The sequence below is a fragment of the Panicum hallii genome, chromosome 1 (assembly GCF_002211085.1).
Source record: "Panicum hallii strain FIL2 chromosome 1, PHallii_v3.1, whole genome shotgun sequence".
Lineage (NCBI taxonomy): Eukaryota > Viridiplantae > Streptophyta > Magnoliopsida > Poales > Poaceae > Panicum > Panicum hallii.
Genome location: NC_038042.1, coordinates 48195215 through 48209493, shown reverse-complemented (window position 1 = coordinate 48209493; position 14279 = coordinate 48195215). Strand labels below are relative to the sequence as shown.

Sequence of the window (14279 nt, the reverse complement as noted above, 5' to 3'; positions counted from 1 at the left end):
CCAAAACAGCCTATGGACCCTATCAATCCCCAGTGCTTTTATCCCGGTCGACTTCCACTTTTCTGAGATGTGTACACATTGTATTAGCTGTAAAGAAAACCAAAAAAACCCCAAATCTCGCAAAAGGATGCCCAGCCATCTAAATCCCGCCCACCGTATTCAGCCATGAGTCATTCAGTGGATAAGTATCACTCTTACCTGTCTTTTATATGTCATACCTCTATCATTACGTGTGGACAACGAGCTGTCGTCGTATATGGCTGTTTGCTTATTTTTCATAACTCCATACCATAATACTATGTGCGGGTAATAGCACCAGCCTAAGCTGTTGGTAACGTCCACACCCACATTTCGAGCTGGCAGCAAGATTACAGCTCAATGGTTCTCCCCTCATATCGTTTAACTCGCTCACGAATCACAGCTGAGGCCAGGGTGTGGATTTTCGAAAGGTGGTTGCTTAGCCATGCGATTTCTAGAAAACAAAATCTGAAATCCTGCTGAAACAGCTAGAGCATCGCAGACTAGTATCCGTTGATCGATGACGAATACGCGTGTTGAAAAAATGTGAAAACACTGGTGGAAATATCGACGGATGATTTGGTAATATTGCCTCGCTCACAGCGGAAAGATTTAATTACCTAAAATGGAGCCTCCCCGCCGAGAGGCGCCAAGCCCAGGCGCATGAGGGGCGGGGGCTCCTCATCCTCCCCGCCCACTCCGGATCGAGCCGCTCGATGCCGCCGCGTCACTCGACCCTCCGCATCGCGTGACTTGCGCTCGCCGGAACAGACGAAGCCGCCGCCGCCGCGCGACTGGACGGCCGGGTTCCCTCCTCCGCTGGGCTTCCGGCTCACCGGATCGGCAGCCGCCGCCGCGAGGCGAGGACCCGCCCGAGCGCCGCATTCCCGCTGCCGCCGCTCGCTGTTCGTCTTCCCGTACTTTTCGCAATGTGATCCTTTTCTGAATAAATTTCACATTCGGAGGCTAGACGACCTAAACTCTACTCTGCACCGTGAGATCGGCGTCACGACTCACCGCGCGCCGAACTAATACGTCCCGTCGCCGTGATTCAGGACACCCCCTAGCATGAGGTAACTGAGTTGGCGCCAACAGCAGGGAAGTAGGCACCTCGACGCTACGAGTCACGGTATCAAGACTGGCGCCGACCCTATAAAGATGAATTTATATTGCTTAGATATCCAAATATGAAATGTGAAAGTCTTTAAAAAAATTAAAATACAAAAAATTCAGGTTCGCCTCCCGTCGATTCTGACATGAGCGCACCAGGAACCCAACCCTTACCTCAATGATACGTGGGTTCATCTTGTCTCACTGTCATGTGGGTCATGGTGTGGATCCTCGACGACTCCTGCAGTGCGCCTGTGCCGAGGGCACGACCGTGCGGGCTTGCAAGAAGATACATCTCAGCCAAAAAAAAAACTACCGACCTTGTCAAAAGCGCACACATCAGTGTATTTGCGCTCGCAAACCATGAAGCCTTCGGTGCCGAGAGCCTGCAAAGAAAAAACGCCTCTGCCGTTTAAACATTTCAGCGTGTACCTACATCTACATCGGGCCAGCATCCGCGGTTGCAGGTGTCATGGCGACCGAGCGCACAGTGTCATGACATGCCTGCCGACCCGCAAAGAGTGCCAAACCTTTGCCGCTCTCTGGTACGTTCTCAGCCGAACCACGCCCGCACCCTCGTTCTAGGCGCCCAGACGTGTCACCGCAGCAAGTGAACGTGTAGCACCGCAACACCAACCAGCACCAAGAATTTATAAGCATCTCGATCTAGGCCTTTGCGTGGGAACTAGCATAGCATAGCCGAACCAACTGCGAGCTCCTTGCTCTGCCGTCGCGCTCGTGTAACTAGCTAACGCTCGAGTCCACATCTGATCCATCGGCACCATGAGCCAGCCCCAGCCCGTCCGCGCCGGCGACGTGTACCCGGCGTCCGCCGACCACCACGAGGCGCGCCGCGAGCGGGACAAGGTCATAGGGCAAGGCCAGGAGGAGCAGCGCGGCGGCGGCGGCGGCCTGCACGTCACCGAGACCGACCTCCCCGCCGGCAAGCGCATGGTCACCGCCAGCGCCGGCGGCCAGGTACGTTACTATACCATTACACCATTTGCTGTTGCATACTGGTGGTCGATCTTGACGTTTGTTTTGGTCCTTGGGACGCCACTCTCTCTTTGCAGGTGATGGCGCAGTTCACCGTGCCGGTGGCGGACCGGAACGTCGCGGAGGCCACGGACGCGGTCACCGTGGGTGAGGCCCTCCAGGCGGCGGCGCAGACGTCGGCGGGGGGCAGGCCGGTGGGCCCCGCCGACGCGGCGGCGGTGCAGGCCGCGGAGATGCGCGCGACGGGGCTGGGCGGCAACCTCCCCGGCGGCGTGGCGGCCGCGGCGCAGCGGGCCGCGGAGGCGAACGCGGCGAGGTCAGCGGCGGGGGGTGGCCGCGGAGCAGAGGCGGTGACGCTGAGGGACGTGGTGGGCGCCGCCGCGGAGGCGCTGCCGGCCAACAAGGTGGCCACGAGGGAGGACGCAGAGAAGGTGGCGGCCACCGCGGCGCGCAACGAGGGGAAGGCGGGGGCAGGCGCCGGCGGTGCCGCCGGAGGAAAGAAGGGTGGCGTCGTCGACGCGGTGGCGGCGGCCGCGGACATGAACGAGGGGCGGATGATGTAATCGCGTACTGGATAATACACCTCTGTAATATTGTCACGGGCCACGACAGGCAGCTAGCCTGCTGGCTACCTCGAGCTAGTACGCGCGTTTCTTTCTAGAATAAGGCCCCGTTTAGATCACTTCAAAATTCCAAATTTTTACACTCTCTCCGTCACATTAATTTTGGGACACATGCATGGAGCAGTAAATGTATGTAAAAAAATAACTAATTGTACAGTTTAATTGTACATCACGAGACGAATCTTTTAAGCCTAGTTAGACCATGATTAGATAAAATTTGTCAAATACAAACGAAAACGCTACAGTAGCAAAAAGTTCCAAATGTTATAAAAAGTTGCTACAGTAGCAAAAAGTTCCAAATGTTATAAAAAGTTGCGATCTAAACAAGCCTAAAATCGAGCATCATCATCTAAAAGAAGAAAAAAATTAGACCACGCGTGGCAGTAGAAGGCGTCTCCTAAGCCATGAATGAGTGGAGAAAGGCATGGCAATAGCTAATTGTGGGTGCCATTCCGCCGGCGGTGACGGTGACGCCCAGTTTTGGAACCGTGGTGGATCTCGGCGGGGAGAGGGATTGCCTCGGCGTCGTGGTCTGGGCCAAGCCCAGAAATTAAAAATAAGGCATCTAGAAAAATATATGGCCCATGCAGGTCTCGAACCTGCGACCTTCGCGTTATTAGCACGACGCTCTAACCAACTGAGCTAATAGGCCGACTCTTGGTATCGTTCCCTCGAGAAATAATTTATCCGTTTTCCCAGATCCTTTTTTTCTCCCCTGCGGGTGTAGAGGAAACGAGGGCGTGACTGCCCCGCCGATGACCCGAGCCATCAGCAGCGAGTTCTTGCTCACATTGCTTCAGAGTTCGGAGGCCACACGCAGAGAGTTCCTGAGCCGTGACGTTACAGAGCCCCTTCTGAGTCCGTCCCGGAACACCGGATTTACCTTTTTTTTTCCCGGCTAATCCGTGAGGCAGATTTAGCCCCGCATGGAAAATCTTTAGAGCGCTAGCCCTCCCTAAGAAATAGTTTCGATCCCGCCGGGTCCGGTGGCGCGGGCCCATAACTCTAGGCATCGAGGATAAGGAGTTTGTAAGGATGTGCTCTAGTCTTTCATGTTCACACTTTATAAAAAATGTGCTGCACACTAGCATTGCTCACTAGGATGCAAGCCCAAACTGTTGGGTCTCTTGAGGTTCACTTGCTAGATGCAAATAGGTAGGGCACGTCGCCCCCTTCGGTGGAAGCGGATGGTCATCATGTTAGATGCGCTGTACTCCCTACAAACTCCTCTTTTTCTATGACGGGCTCCTTTAGAACCCTTTGAATTAATATTGTGGCACACCTCAATTTTCTTTGCTTCGGATGCGCTCATGATGCACCTAAAATAGGTTTGGGCACGAGACTGCCAAACCGAAGGTTGTCGTTACGCAAGCCGATGGAAACCCCTGAGCAGCTACTCCTATATATCACGCGAAAGCATAGAGTGGTTAAAAAAAAACCAGAAACAAAACCAAAAAGGTCGCGCATGAAGGCGTACGTACAAGCTGCGACCTTTGCCAGCGTTCTCGCGCGTACGTACCTACTCCCCGTGCACCGCGTGGCGGTCCCGATACAACGCAACCCACCCGACGGCCGTGCCGGGACCCCCGGATCCCGCGATGGTTCCGCGTGCGCGCCCCGCCGTGTGGGGTGCATGGTGTGGACCGGTTGGTTCGTCTCCGGTGAGTCGTCGCCCCAGGTCAAGTCGTCCAGGGCTCCGGTCTAGTTTATCCTAGCCCGCGATGCGCGCTGCATCGGCTGTTAGAGCTAGCCATCTTGAAAGAAAACAAAAAATAACCCCGTACACCTCACGAGTCGTTAACCCACACTCACATTGCCATCGCTGGCGACTCGAGGTCAAGCTCCGATCGCCCTCTCGGTAATTACTTTTTCTGAGACGATCGAGATCGAAGAAGATCGCCTCCCATCATGCTGACGTGCCACTGGGCGCGACCATCGAGAGTTACGTCGCGTCCAGAGGAATTGGTTAATCTTCAAAAGCCAGTCGATGACGGACGGAGCAGGTGGATTACGCATCACATGGGACGGAGCGACCAGCGATCTGACACTGTACTCTGTCCATGTCGCTGACAGCGCTGGTTGGTGAGCCGGATCCGGCTGCCCTGCCGGCGAGACGGGCGCCTGACCTGCGACGGAAACCCCCCGTCAACCACGTCGCAGAGGAATACCGATCGTTGCGCTGCGCGGACCGTGCTGCTGCTGCTGCCGTCCGTCGATCGGTAGCGCAGTGACACTGAGCTGAGCCACGCGCGTCCAAATTAAAGACACCGCGATTACGATTCAGTTTGGAACAGACATCGCCGGCGATCGATTGTTCTCCGGTCGGGACACCGGACGCCGGACGTCGACCGAAAGTCCGTCCGTCTTCCGAGTGGAACCGACCGGCGTTGTCCTTGTTGCGGCGTTCGCGGAGCCTCCCTCCGGTCCCGCTCCGTGCCTCCTCCGCCTCGGCGCACCGATCGCCATCGTCGATTGCAAACACTTGGAAGCGATGCGCTTCAAGCTGCTCCGCAGCCAGCAAGAGAGCAGACAGGCCCTGTTCCGATCCGTTGGTTCAGCAAGAGAGCACGACGCTCTTCGGACGACGACGTTCCTGCTTGGCCGGCAGCAAACTGCTAAGTGCTAACGATGATACCGCTAACCATTTCTATCAGCAGAAGTAGAAGATAGGTAGGCTCGTAGTGGTAGCCAAGTTCTGACAGCGACTCGGCTCCATCCCGGAGGAGCTGACCACTAGCCGCATGTGCCGCTAGTGTGCTCGCAACACGGTTTCCGCTTGTGCGGCGCGTTAGCTAGGGGGGACCCATTGGATTCAGATCGTTAGACAAGTACGGCGACGACCGGCTCGTTCGTCGTGCTCTCCAAGGCCAACCAGGTCTTCGCTTCAGTGAGTGGCCCCAGCGGCCCAAGTCGTAAACAATCGCTCATCATCTCCCGTCGGCGTCGAGGAACCCTCCCTTCTTCTAACCGCATCCTAATCAAGTTCCTAACAACGACAGCCCCATGAAACGCCACGCGCTCAGCTCAGCACACAAGCCGCCACTAGCCGCGTGCACGGCGGGCTATATATTCTATATATACCAGCTCGGAGCCGCTGCTCTGCTCCCACACCACTCAGCAAGCAGTTGCGCGGCACAGGCCTGCCTCTTCGCTTCTCTCCACTCCTCCTCTGTCTCTCTCCACTCTCCACACCATCGAGCTCGAGAAATCCTCGCCTCAACCTCCTGTCCCGGTCTCGGTAGCCGCGAGACGTTCGAATCTTCAAGTTATTTTTGGAGCACGGCGCAGCCTCGAGAAATCACCCATGGCTAAGGTAACCACCGTCGACGTCTCCTCCTGGCCATCTCAACCGCAGCAGCTTCTTCATTCTCTGCACTCTGCTCCGGCTGACCTCGACTGACCTCCGCCTCGTTCGTTCGCAGCAAAAGATCGTGATCAAGGTGCAGATGGCGAGCGACCGGTGCCGGTCCCGGGCGCTGGCGCTGGTGGCGGCCACGGGCGGGGTGGACTCCGTGGCGCTCGCCGGCGACGGCAAGGACCAGGTCGTCGTGGTGGGCGAGGGCGTCGACTCCATCAAGCTCACCAGCGCGCTGCGCAAGAAGGTGGGCGGCGCGGAGCTGGTGCAGGTCGGCGAGGACAAGAAGGAGGAGAAGAAGCCGGCGCCGGCTCCCACCGTCGCCGCGCCCGAGTACTACAGCCAGTGGTACTACCACCCCTACCCTCCGCCGCCGCCACCGCACCTGGCCGGCGCCGTCTACGACCACCACGCCGCCGGGTACGGCTACTACCCGCGGTCGGACACCTGCTCCATAATGTAAACAGAGGGGCTTGGATTCCCGACTCTGTTTTTTTTTGTTTAAGAGGTACTCGTATGTGGTTCAGTACGGCTTAGTATTTCCTTTTCTTTCACACGAATTCCACTTGTACAAAAAATGGCGATGCCGGGAAAATCTCGATTATAATCAGGAAAAGTGCATGTGAATATTTCAGGACGACCCCGACACGGACTATCCAGAAGATGCACACCCCCACTCCTGTCACACGCTAAATGCCAGCGCTCTTTTTTAAAAAAAAAAATGTCAGCGCTCCAATCGTTGACTTGTAGGTCAACCGATGTCCACGTTCTGTTAGCCATTCAGAGGAAAACAAACACACAAGTCCGATCTCTGGACTAACTGCGAGTTTCGACGCTGACATGCCACCACTCGCTGTGGCTGTGTTCAGCTTGAATCGTCAGACAAGGCGATGGAGCTCGGCTAGCTAGTAGCAGCCAACACGAATGCAGATGGCATTTGACTTCGGGTGCCCTGCCGAACAAAAGCACGGCGAAGAGCCAATACGACGACGTGCGCGGGGAATGAGAGCCTGGAACTCCTCCCCGGAGGCTTGAGCCGCAGTTGTCTGGCCGTTCCGACAGTGCTCGCCAAATTCTCGATCCAGGTCAATGGCCGTTTTGTTAACGACGTATCTGATCCTTTCAAACAAAAAGAGAAAAAAAATACAAAATTCTGTAACCTTTGTAAACTCGGTTCCGATTCTCCAGACTGACACTACACTGCTGACACAGTGACACTCCCGGCCTTGAGGCCTGGGCACAACAAAGTACTAGTTGCACTGCACCACGTGAAGATTGTTAGTTTTTGGGAGGCAGAGAATATATGGCGGAATCAGCGCTCCGGCTGGCTGGATCGTTTTCTGCTGGGTGTGAAAGTGCAGGGACGAGCCGAGGTGTGAGCACTTTATATCTTCTCTGCAAATGCCTGATCGTTTTCTCCGAATGCTGATTCATCATATATTCGGAGCAAAGTACAGGTTGTTTGAGCGTCAGACAAAGGTCGGCCACCAACCGCCAAGTTCCTGCCTTTTGTTTTTTGTTTGACAAAATCATCCGGACGTACGGAAGGACAGAACCTTCGTTTCTTTTTCGCCCAAAACGGAGCGCGGAACCTTGGCGAGCAAGCGAGCCGATGTGGTTCTGCAAGGCCATGCCAAGTCATGAGCAAGCGTGCTTAATCAAACTCTTGTTTGGAAACGGCAGCTTTCTCGGTTCTTTTGTACTGTGACATTTGCAAACGATGATCACTACAGTATTTTTGATGGAAAAAGTGCAGTGTTGTAACTGTTTTGATCAGGCAGAATACTACTCGCTCCGTCCTAAATTACAATTCACTTGGACTAGCAGTGTAGAGGAGCGGTTAGGCAAACGCTTGTTCACCAACCACCGCAGAAACTTTGAAAAAATTCCTCCAGATTCAGGAGGTGGGGCACAGCACCTTGGCGAGCAAGGAAGGAAGCCGCTGACTCGTGGGCGCAGTGCCCCCAAAAGGGGCGTGCTTCCCAAACGCGGCTTCTTCCAAGCGTTGGGAGTTTTCAACGACTCATCTCTTTGCAAGGCCAGGTCGTAAGCAAACGCTTCGTCCGTCCGTCTCAGGTCTGGAAACTTGACGCTAGTTGGAGTGGACGCCCGCAAGTGGTCCTTGCACTCTTTCCACCCGGCCGACCCGGTCACCCGTGGCCACTGCTATATAACACCAGCGCCGCACGGAGCTCTCTGCTCCAGCCACCACCACGGCAACTCAGCAAGGCGAGATCCACGGCAACTCTTCTTTCACCGACCTCGGAACAGCTCGATCCGAGGCACTGAAGAAGTTTCCAAGCTCTGAAGCACGAAAACTGTCGCGGCCGGTGACCCCCAACGGTTTCAGAAATGAAGGTACGCGCATCGGTCGACCATGGCCTGGCGGCCTTCTCGTGATTCGTTTATTGCAGCATCATAGTCTGTAATTTCGGCTGAGAATGAAGCTCAATAACGCGGTCTCGTCGGTGGTACTACTGTGCAGCAAAAGATCGTGATCAAGGTGCAGATGAGCTGCGACAAGTGCCGGTCCAAGGCGCTGGCGCTGGTGGCGGCGGCGGGCGGCGTCGACTCCGTGGCGATCGCCGGCGCCGACAGGGACCAGGTCGTCGTCGTGGGCGAGGGCGTCGACTCCATCCACCTCACCACCGCGCTGCGCAGGAAGGTCGGGCCCGCGCACATCCTGCAGGTCGGCGAGAACACGAAGGAGGCGGACAAGAAGCCGCCGGCGGCGCACCCTCTGCCCGACTACTACCCGTGGTGCTACCCGCCGCCGCCGGCGCAGCCGGCCGGCTTCCTCTGCGACCCCTACGGCTACACGCGGACAGAGAGCAGCGGCTGCTCCATAATGTAGATTGTTCATTTGTATAATTGTACTTGTAGAGAGAATAAACCATGCATACGTACGGACGGGCTATTATATTGTTGATACAAAGATTGTAGTTTTCTTTTCTTTTCTTTTCTAGCGGTACTCTATTTTGTACACGGCTACACTGTCAAACTCTCGGATTTTCTCGCACTGGATTGGAAATGGAGCATATGTCTCGTATGAATTTTCTTGAAATTTTACCAGAGGCAGTTCATCTTCTATTAGGGGGATCGGAAAAACAAATCGCGCGTTCTAACAAGGCTGCTAATTCGCAGTTGATCCGTGTGTGATTGGAAATCAGGGTGGCATGGCAACAACTGGAGAAAGGTTGAGTAGTCAAACGCTCCTCTTCAGAGTGGTACCCAAATTTCCTGATTACTGACAAGTGGAGCCCAGCTTAATAATAAAAAAACGCACATCACTCGCTTTCGAGTGGGCTGCAGTACATCTCAGCATTCAAACCGCTGACGACTTGGAAGTCAAGCTCGCTCACCGTCTTGTTAGCTGTTGATGCAGTCCATCAATGCTTGTGCAGTGTTCTAGAACAGAAGAGTGACGCGGGGTCCCGTACGTCAGCATCCCCTCGAGAGTGCACAGCGGAGGCGACATACATATCACATGGCTCAAGAAATGGGTGGTCTTGCGTCAGATGGGATCGGGAAGGACAACCGTAAGCTGGCCACTGGCCACTGGCCACCGAGGGGTGGGGGTGGTGTGCCCTGACACTGGAACGCGGCTTCCCCCACGCCGCTGCGCGTTGGCGGCAAGTAGGCAAAGCGACCCAAGGCCAAGCCGGTAAACTAAGGACCTCACTCACTCATCTCCCGTCGCAAAGCGATCTAGCTCTGTTTTCTTTAATCTCTTTTCTAATCGCGCGCTAACAACCCCGAGTCTTCGCCATGACTCCGACTGCAGTTCGTGCACATGCAGCTGCTGCTCCAGCTCTGCACCTACACCCACCACCTCCGCAGTCTGCTTGCTCTATATAGCTCCTCTCACCACTGCATCCCGATCCCTGCTTCCTTCCAGTCTTCCACTTCGCATCCTTGCTCCGTCCACCCCATCGAGCCGGCATTTCGATTCTGAAAGCTTGTTGAGCGCCACGCCTCCGGAAGAATCAGCAATGAAGGTGCGCACGAGCCACTTCCCGTTCCCGAAATTAGTTTGTTCTTCGTCGTCGTTTTGCTGCTCTGCGAATAACTGATCACATTCCTCCTCCTCCCGCCGCAGCAAAAGATCGTGATCAAGGTGGAGATGCCGTGCGACCGGTGCCGCTCCAAGGCGCTGGCCCTGGTGGCGGCAACGGGCGGGGTCCACTCCGTGGCGATTGCCGGCGACGCCCGGGACCAGGTCGTCGTCGTCGGCGACGGCGTCGACTCCGTCAGGCTCGCCAGCGCGCTGCGCAGGAAGGTCGGGCCGGCGGAGATCGTGCAGCTCGCCTCCCAGGCCAAGGACGAGGGCGGCGGCAACAAGGCCCCCGCCGCCTCCGCCCCCGCCCCCGGCGTGCCGGCCCAGTACGCGCCGACCGCGTGGTACTACCAGTACCCGCCGCCGGCGAGCGTCGTGCGCGAACCCCCCGCCGCCGGGTACGCGTATGGGTACGAGGCGCGGGCCGACGAAAGCTGCTCCGTAATGTAGGGAGCGCAAGTACGGATTCCTCGGCTTTCAAGCGGTGCGCGGCGGCGCATGCGGCGACGGCCGACGGGTAGTACTTCCTTCTTTTCTTTTTCTTTTTATCGAAATAGTACTTCCTTTTTTCGAAGAAATGACTAGAGGGTAGAGTTTTCTTTCTGGAAAAAAAACCCCGAAAAGGTGTAGAGTTTTTTTTTTACATGAAAGGTGTAGAGTTCTTTGAATGGATTGATCCATCTGTGATGCCCATGAAACTCCTCCTTTTCATGGGCTTGATTCTGTTTCTGGGAAGGGACTTGATGGGCCAAGACCCTCTCTGTACAGTTTTCCTAGAGAATAAAATTTTCGCATTGGAGACAGATTCAACTGCAGCAATTTCACGAGAATCATGAAAGAGTGTGTGAAAAAGTTTCGGTGTAACGAGGACAGAGTCGAAGATCGCAGAGCGCTACCGAGTCAGACCGACGCTTCTTCCGATAGTTTTGGTAAATTTCGAGGAAGCGGTACTGCGTCGGTTCCAAAAAGGAGCTGCCAAAAAGATTGCCGTGGTTCAGCAGCAGACAACAAAAGAAATTCAGAGCTCCGGGTTTGCTCCGCACCAGGAACAAACGCCTCTCCTCGTGAAGAAAAGAGGAACAAATGCAGCTTCATATTGTTCTTCAGAAAATGAGAGCGAAAGAACCTACCGGACACCACCAACACATCACCTCGATGATTGGCGAATTCTTATCTGATGACCGGTGAAGCTGGCTTGACCTGCAGGCACCCTGGCGACCGTTTCCAACCGCCACCGGCTTTGTTGAACTACTCGGCCAGCTGGTCTCACCAACACCCTTGACTTGCCCTGCCCGGTCCCTCGCTCGATCCCGGGCGTCCACCAAACCGACCTCCGGCATCGCGTGGCCGTGAACGCTCCACACGGTAGCCGCAGCCTGCAAGCCACAAGACACGGTCCCTCTGGATTCCATGCCACCGAGCTGTCCATCGGCAGGCAACGCATACGGCCGGTGGCGTATGCGTAACTGCGTATACGAGCGCGCGTATAATAATATTCCCGCAACGCCGCGTACCGGCTGGTAAAAACCTCCAAGCCTTCCTACCTCCTCGTACCCAAGATTCCATGCTCCCGTTCACGGCCGGTCTGAAACGCCGTGCTTTTTTTCTTCAATTGGATTCGTGGGCGGCACTCTGCTTCGGCGCAAAGGGAAAGCATCCGGTGCAGGAGGCGGCGGCACGCGCTGCGGAGGCAATTGCCCTGAAACTAACCCCACTGGCGGCATGCGTATATAAGGCGGGACAGGCGCCCTCCTCCGCTCTCAACAAACCGGCTCGACACCTGACAGCAATAGCAACGATCGCGTGCGCACATCATTGATCGTTCAATTCGCTCATCACTGGACACTCGGCAACAACAGCAGCAACACAGCATGAGGGTACTATACGCAGATCCTGCTGGCAGTTCCATCATCTGCGAGCTAGGCTTCGATTTGATAAAGGCCTGAGCATTCTTCTTCTTCCTGTTGTTGTTTGGTGCTACATACAGACGGAGATGGTGATCCGGATGCAGGGCGGCTCGGACAAGGGCCAGGGCGCCAGGGCGATGAAGGTGGCGGCGGCGGTGGCTGGGGTGGAGTCGGTGGCGCTGGCGGGCAAGGACAAGAGCCTGCTGCGGGTGGTCGGCGACGGCGTCGACTGCAACGACCTCACCACGCGCCTGCGACGCAAGGTGGGACGCGCCGACCTCGTCGAACTCCGCACCCTCTACGGGTCCCGCGCCGGGAGCGGCCTCTCGCGCGTCGACTCCGGGTACGGGGGGAGCAGCAGCTACGGCGGCGGCGGCTCCTATCCCGCGACGACCAGCTACGCGCCGGAGTACTACGGCCACCACCAGCCGGCGTCGTACGGGTACTACCCGCCGGCGGCGTACGCCGCGGCGCCCACCGTGGTGCACCATGAGTACTACCCGCCCTCGACCGACCCCAACGCCGGCTGCTCCATCATGTAGTAGCTAGGAATCAATACGGTAGCGTTTATAGTGTGTAGGATCAGGATGTGCTTGTCTTCTCTCTGTATGTAGATGGTGATGATGATGCGAGTGTGCGACTGTTTTCTTCTGTGTCCTGCAGTTTCTTACTCGAAGCAGGGGCTTGTTTTAGTTGTGCCCCTGCACCGTTTCATTCATTTGTGTAGCCACATGCTTTGTGGATTTGTGAAGCTAGTGGGATGTAAACGCGAGTTTTCTCGCCAAAAATACAAATAAATCAGCAGACGTGAGTTCCTGTCGAGAGCCGCTTGTCTTGGTCTTGGATGTGTGCTCTTGTCGCTGAATCGATTGCTTAGCTGCAGCTGCCGCCACGATCTCTCGTACTGGATGCTGCCGTCTCTCGTGCCTGTTTCCCACATACATGCGCCGCTGAATCAGTGCTCCTGCTGCGAATTGTGCACGCACATGTTCTTCTTGGAACTTCCCGTTTCCAGGAGAAAGAAAGGAAAGGAAAGGAAAGGACGGGGCCGCAAGATGCTCAGGTACCCACGGAGACAGAGCAAAAGCAGGCGTGGAGACCGACGGAGCTCCGGTCGTTGAACCATCAACCGCACTAACTCGATCCGGTTGGGTCGGACAGTGTGCGCGCGAGGAAAAAAAAAAGGAGTGGTAAATGCTTTACCGTATCGTGGGGTCGAGGTGCTTGTGGCCGGTGGCCTGCAGGCTGATTTCCAAAGAATCTGGAGGTTCTTCATTCTTGAAAAACAAAACCCACCGAAGGGCGTGGAGGGATCGCAACGGCGTAACGCGCGCGGAAACGATGGATAAACCGCGTTGCTCCCGCGACGCGCGCCGCCGCGTGTGCGTCCGCCACGCCAGACTGTTCGGCCAATGACCGACGACCACCGGCGTCCACGCACGTACACGTTGCGCTCCCGCCCCCGCTAGTTCCCAGCCGACCAGCAGCACACTTGCCGTGCCCTGTGTGGGTTGCACGGCGGGCGGATCCTTGGCCAACCAAGGAGGTGAACCAAAGCAGCGGATGGACGGTGCGCGTCCTGTATAATTTGGAGACCTGATTTATTTAAGAACGAAAGGTAGTTCGTATATATAAATTTTATTATAATGTATAAAAGATTAGTGCGAGGAATGCCATTCTAATTCATTTCTTCTTCCAAATTATTTACGCATATTGCTATTCTAATTTATTTTATTAGTTTTTTAGATTGACCCAATAATCTAAATATATATAATTTGTGCCGTCGGAGCCGGCCGGGATCGGATAGGCCTGCGAGGTGGCCACACCCTGCTTCTCTCTATCATCTTAATTTGCACGGTCAACTCCTCCGTCCTCGTTAAACTGCTGCCGCTTAGTTTAAGCGTGTGTTGTGCTGATGCCTATCATGATCGATCATTGCCACATCTGACTTTGCCGTTCATGTAGATGTAGTAGCACTGAGCGGCAGCGCCACAACCACTGACAACTTGTGCAGCCGCGTGTAAATCTACGAGTCGTTGTCCAAGGAGCTTCCTTCCACGGCGTGCATGGCTGTTTCTTGACCGTAGTTTGCGCAGGGTGTGGCCACGTCGCAGTCGCAGTCATGCTCAAACTGCGGTAACCAGTTGCGTGCATGGCGGTTTGCGAAATTTCTTGACCGTCTCTATCGAAAGGGCCGGTGCTCGTTGATAGGT

The 14279-nt window shown here is 55.7% G+C and overlaps 5 protein-coding genes and 1 non-coding gene across 6 annotated transcripts; 5 read left to right on the top strand and 1 right to left on the bottom strand.

Annotated features, from left to right (window-relative positions):
• Positions 1–1802: 1802 nt before the first annotated feature.
• On the top strand, positions 1803–2808 carry LOC112876570 (late embryogenesis abundant protein D-34-like). The gene is made up of 2 exons (XM_025940709.1): positions 1803–2106; positions 2202–2808. Exons 1-2 carry the CDS (start codon positions 1912–1914, stop codon positions 2685–2687), a joined length of 681 nt encoding a protein of 226 aa, XP_025796494.1. The 5' UTR covers positions 1803–1911; the 3' UTR covers positions 2688–2808.
• A 517-nt stretch (positions 2809–3325) lies between these two features.
• On the bottom strand, positions 3326–3399 carry TRNAI-AAU. Its single transcript has one exon. It is a non-coding gene; the product is annotated as a tRNA-Ile (tRNA).
• A 2449-nt stretch (positions 3400–5848) lies between these two features.
• Positions 5849–6739, top strand: LOC112900512 (heavy metal-associated isoprenylated plant protein 47-like). Its single transcript, XM_025969371.1, has 2 exons — positions 5849–6060; positions 6170–6739. Exons 1-2 carry the CDS (start codon positions 6052–6054, stop codon positions 6563–6565), a joined length of 405 nt encoding a protein of 134 aa, XP_025825156.1. The 5' UTR covers positions 5849–6051; the 3' UTR covers positions 6566–6739.
• A 1550-nt stretch (positions 6740–8289) lies between these two features.
• Positions 8290–9155, top strand: LOC112873085 (heavy metal-associated isoprenylated plant protein 47-like). The gene is made up of 2 exons (XM_025936114.1): positions 8290–8460; positions 8588–9155. Exons 1-2 carry the CDS (start codon positions 8455–8457, stop codon positions 8954–8956), a joined length of 375 nt encoding a protein of 124 aa, XP_025791899.1. The 5' UTR covers positions 8290–8454; the 3' UTR covers positions 8957–9155.
• Positions 9156–9634: 479 nt separating this feature from the next.
• On the top strand, positions 9635–10969 carry LOC112879973. Its single transcript, XM_025944419.1, has 3 exons — positions 9635–9766; positions 9887–10100; positions 10202–10969. The coding sequence occupies exons 2-3, from the start codon at positions 10095–10097 to the stop codon at positions 10607–10609; spliced, it is 414 nt and encodes a 137-aa protein (XP_025800204.1). The 5' UTR covers positions 9635–9766; positions 9887–10094; the 3' UTR covers positions 10610–10969.
• A 731-nt stretch (positions 10970–11700) lies between these two features.
• On the top strand, positions 11701–12886 carry LOC112879962. The gene is made up of 2 exons (XM_025944409.1): positions 11701–12036; positions 12147–12886. The coding sequence occupies exons 1-2, from the start codon at positions 12031–12033 to the stop codon at positions 12606–12608; spliced, it is 468 nt and encodes a 155-aa protein (XP_025800194.1). The 5' UTR covers positions 11701–12030; the 3' UTR covers positions 12609–12886.
• Positions 12887–14279: the final 1393 nt, after the last annotated feature.

Excerpts from the sequence above, each read along its gene's own strand:
- LOC112876570 (XM_025940709.1), top strand. The coding sequence starts at position 1,912 with ATGAGCCAGCCCCAGCCCGTCCGCGCCGGCGACGTGTACCCGGCGTCC. Across the intron at positions 2,107-2,201 it reads CCGCCAGCGCCGGCGGCCAG|GTGATGGCGCAGTTCACCGT; the intron begins GTACGTTACTAT and ends CTCTCTTTGCAG.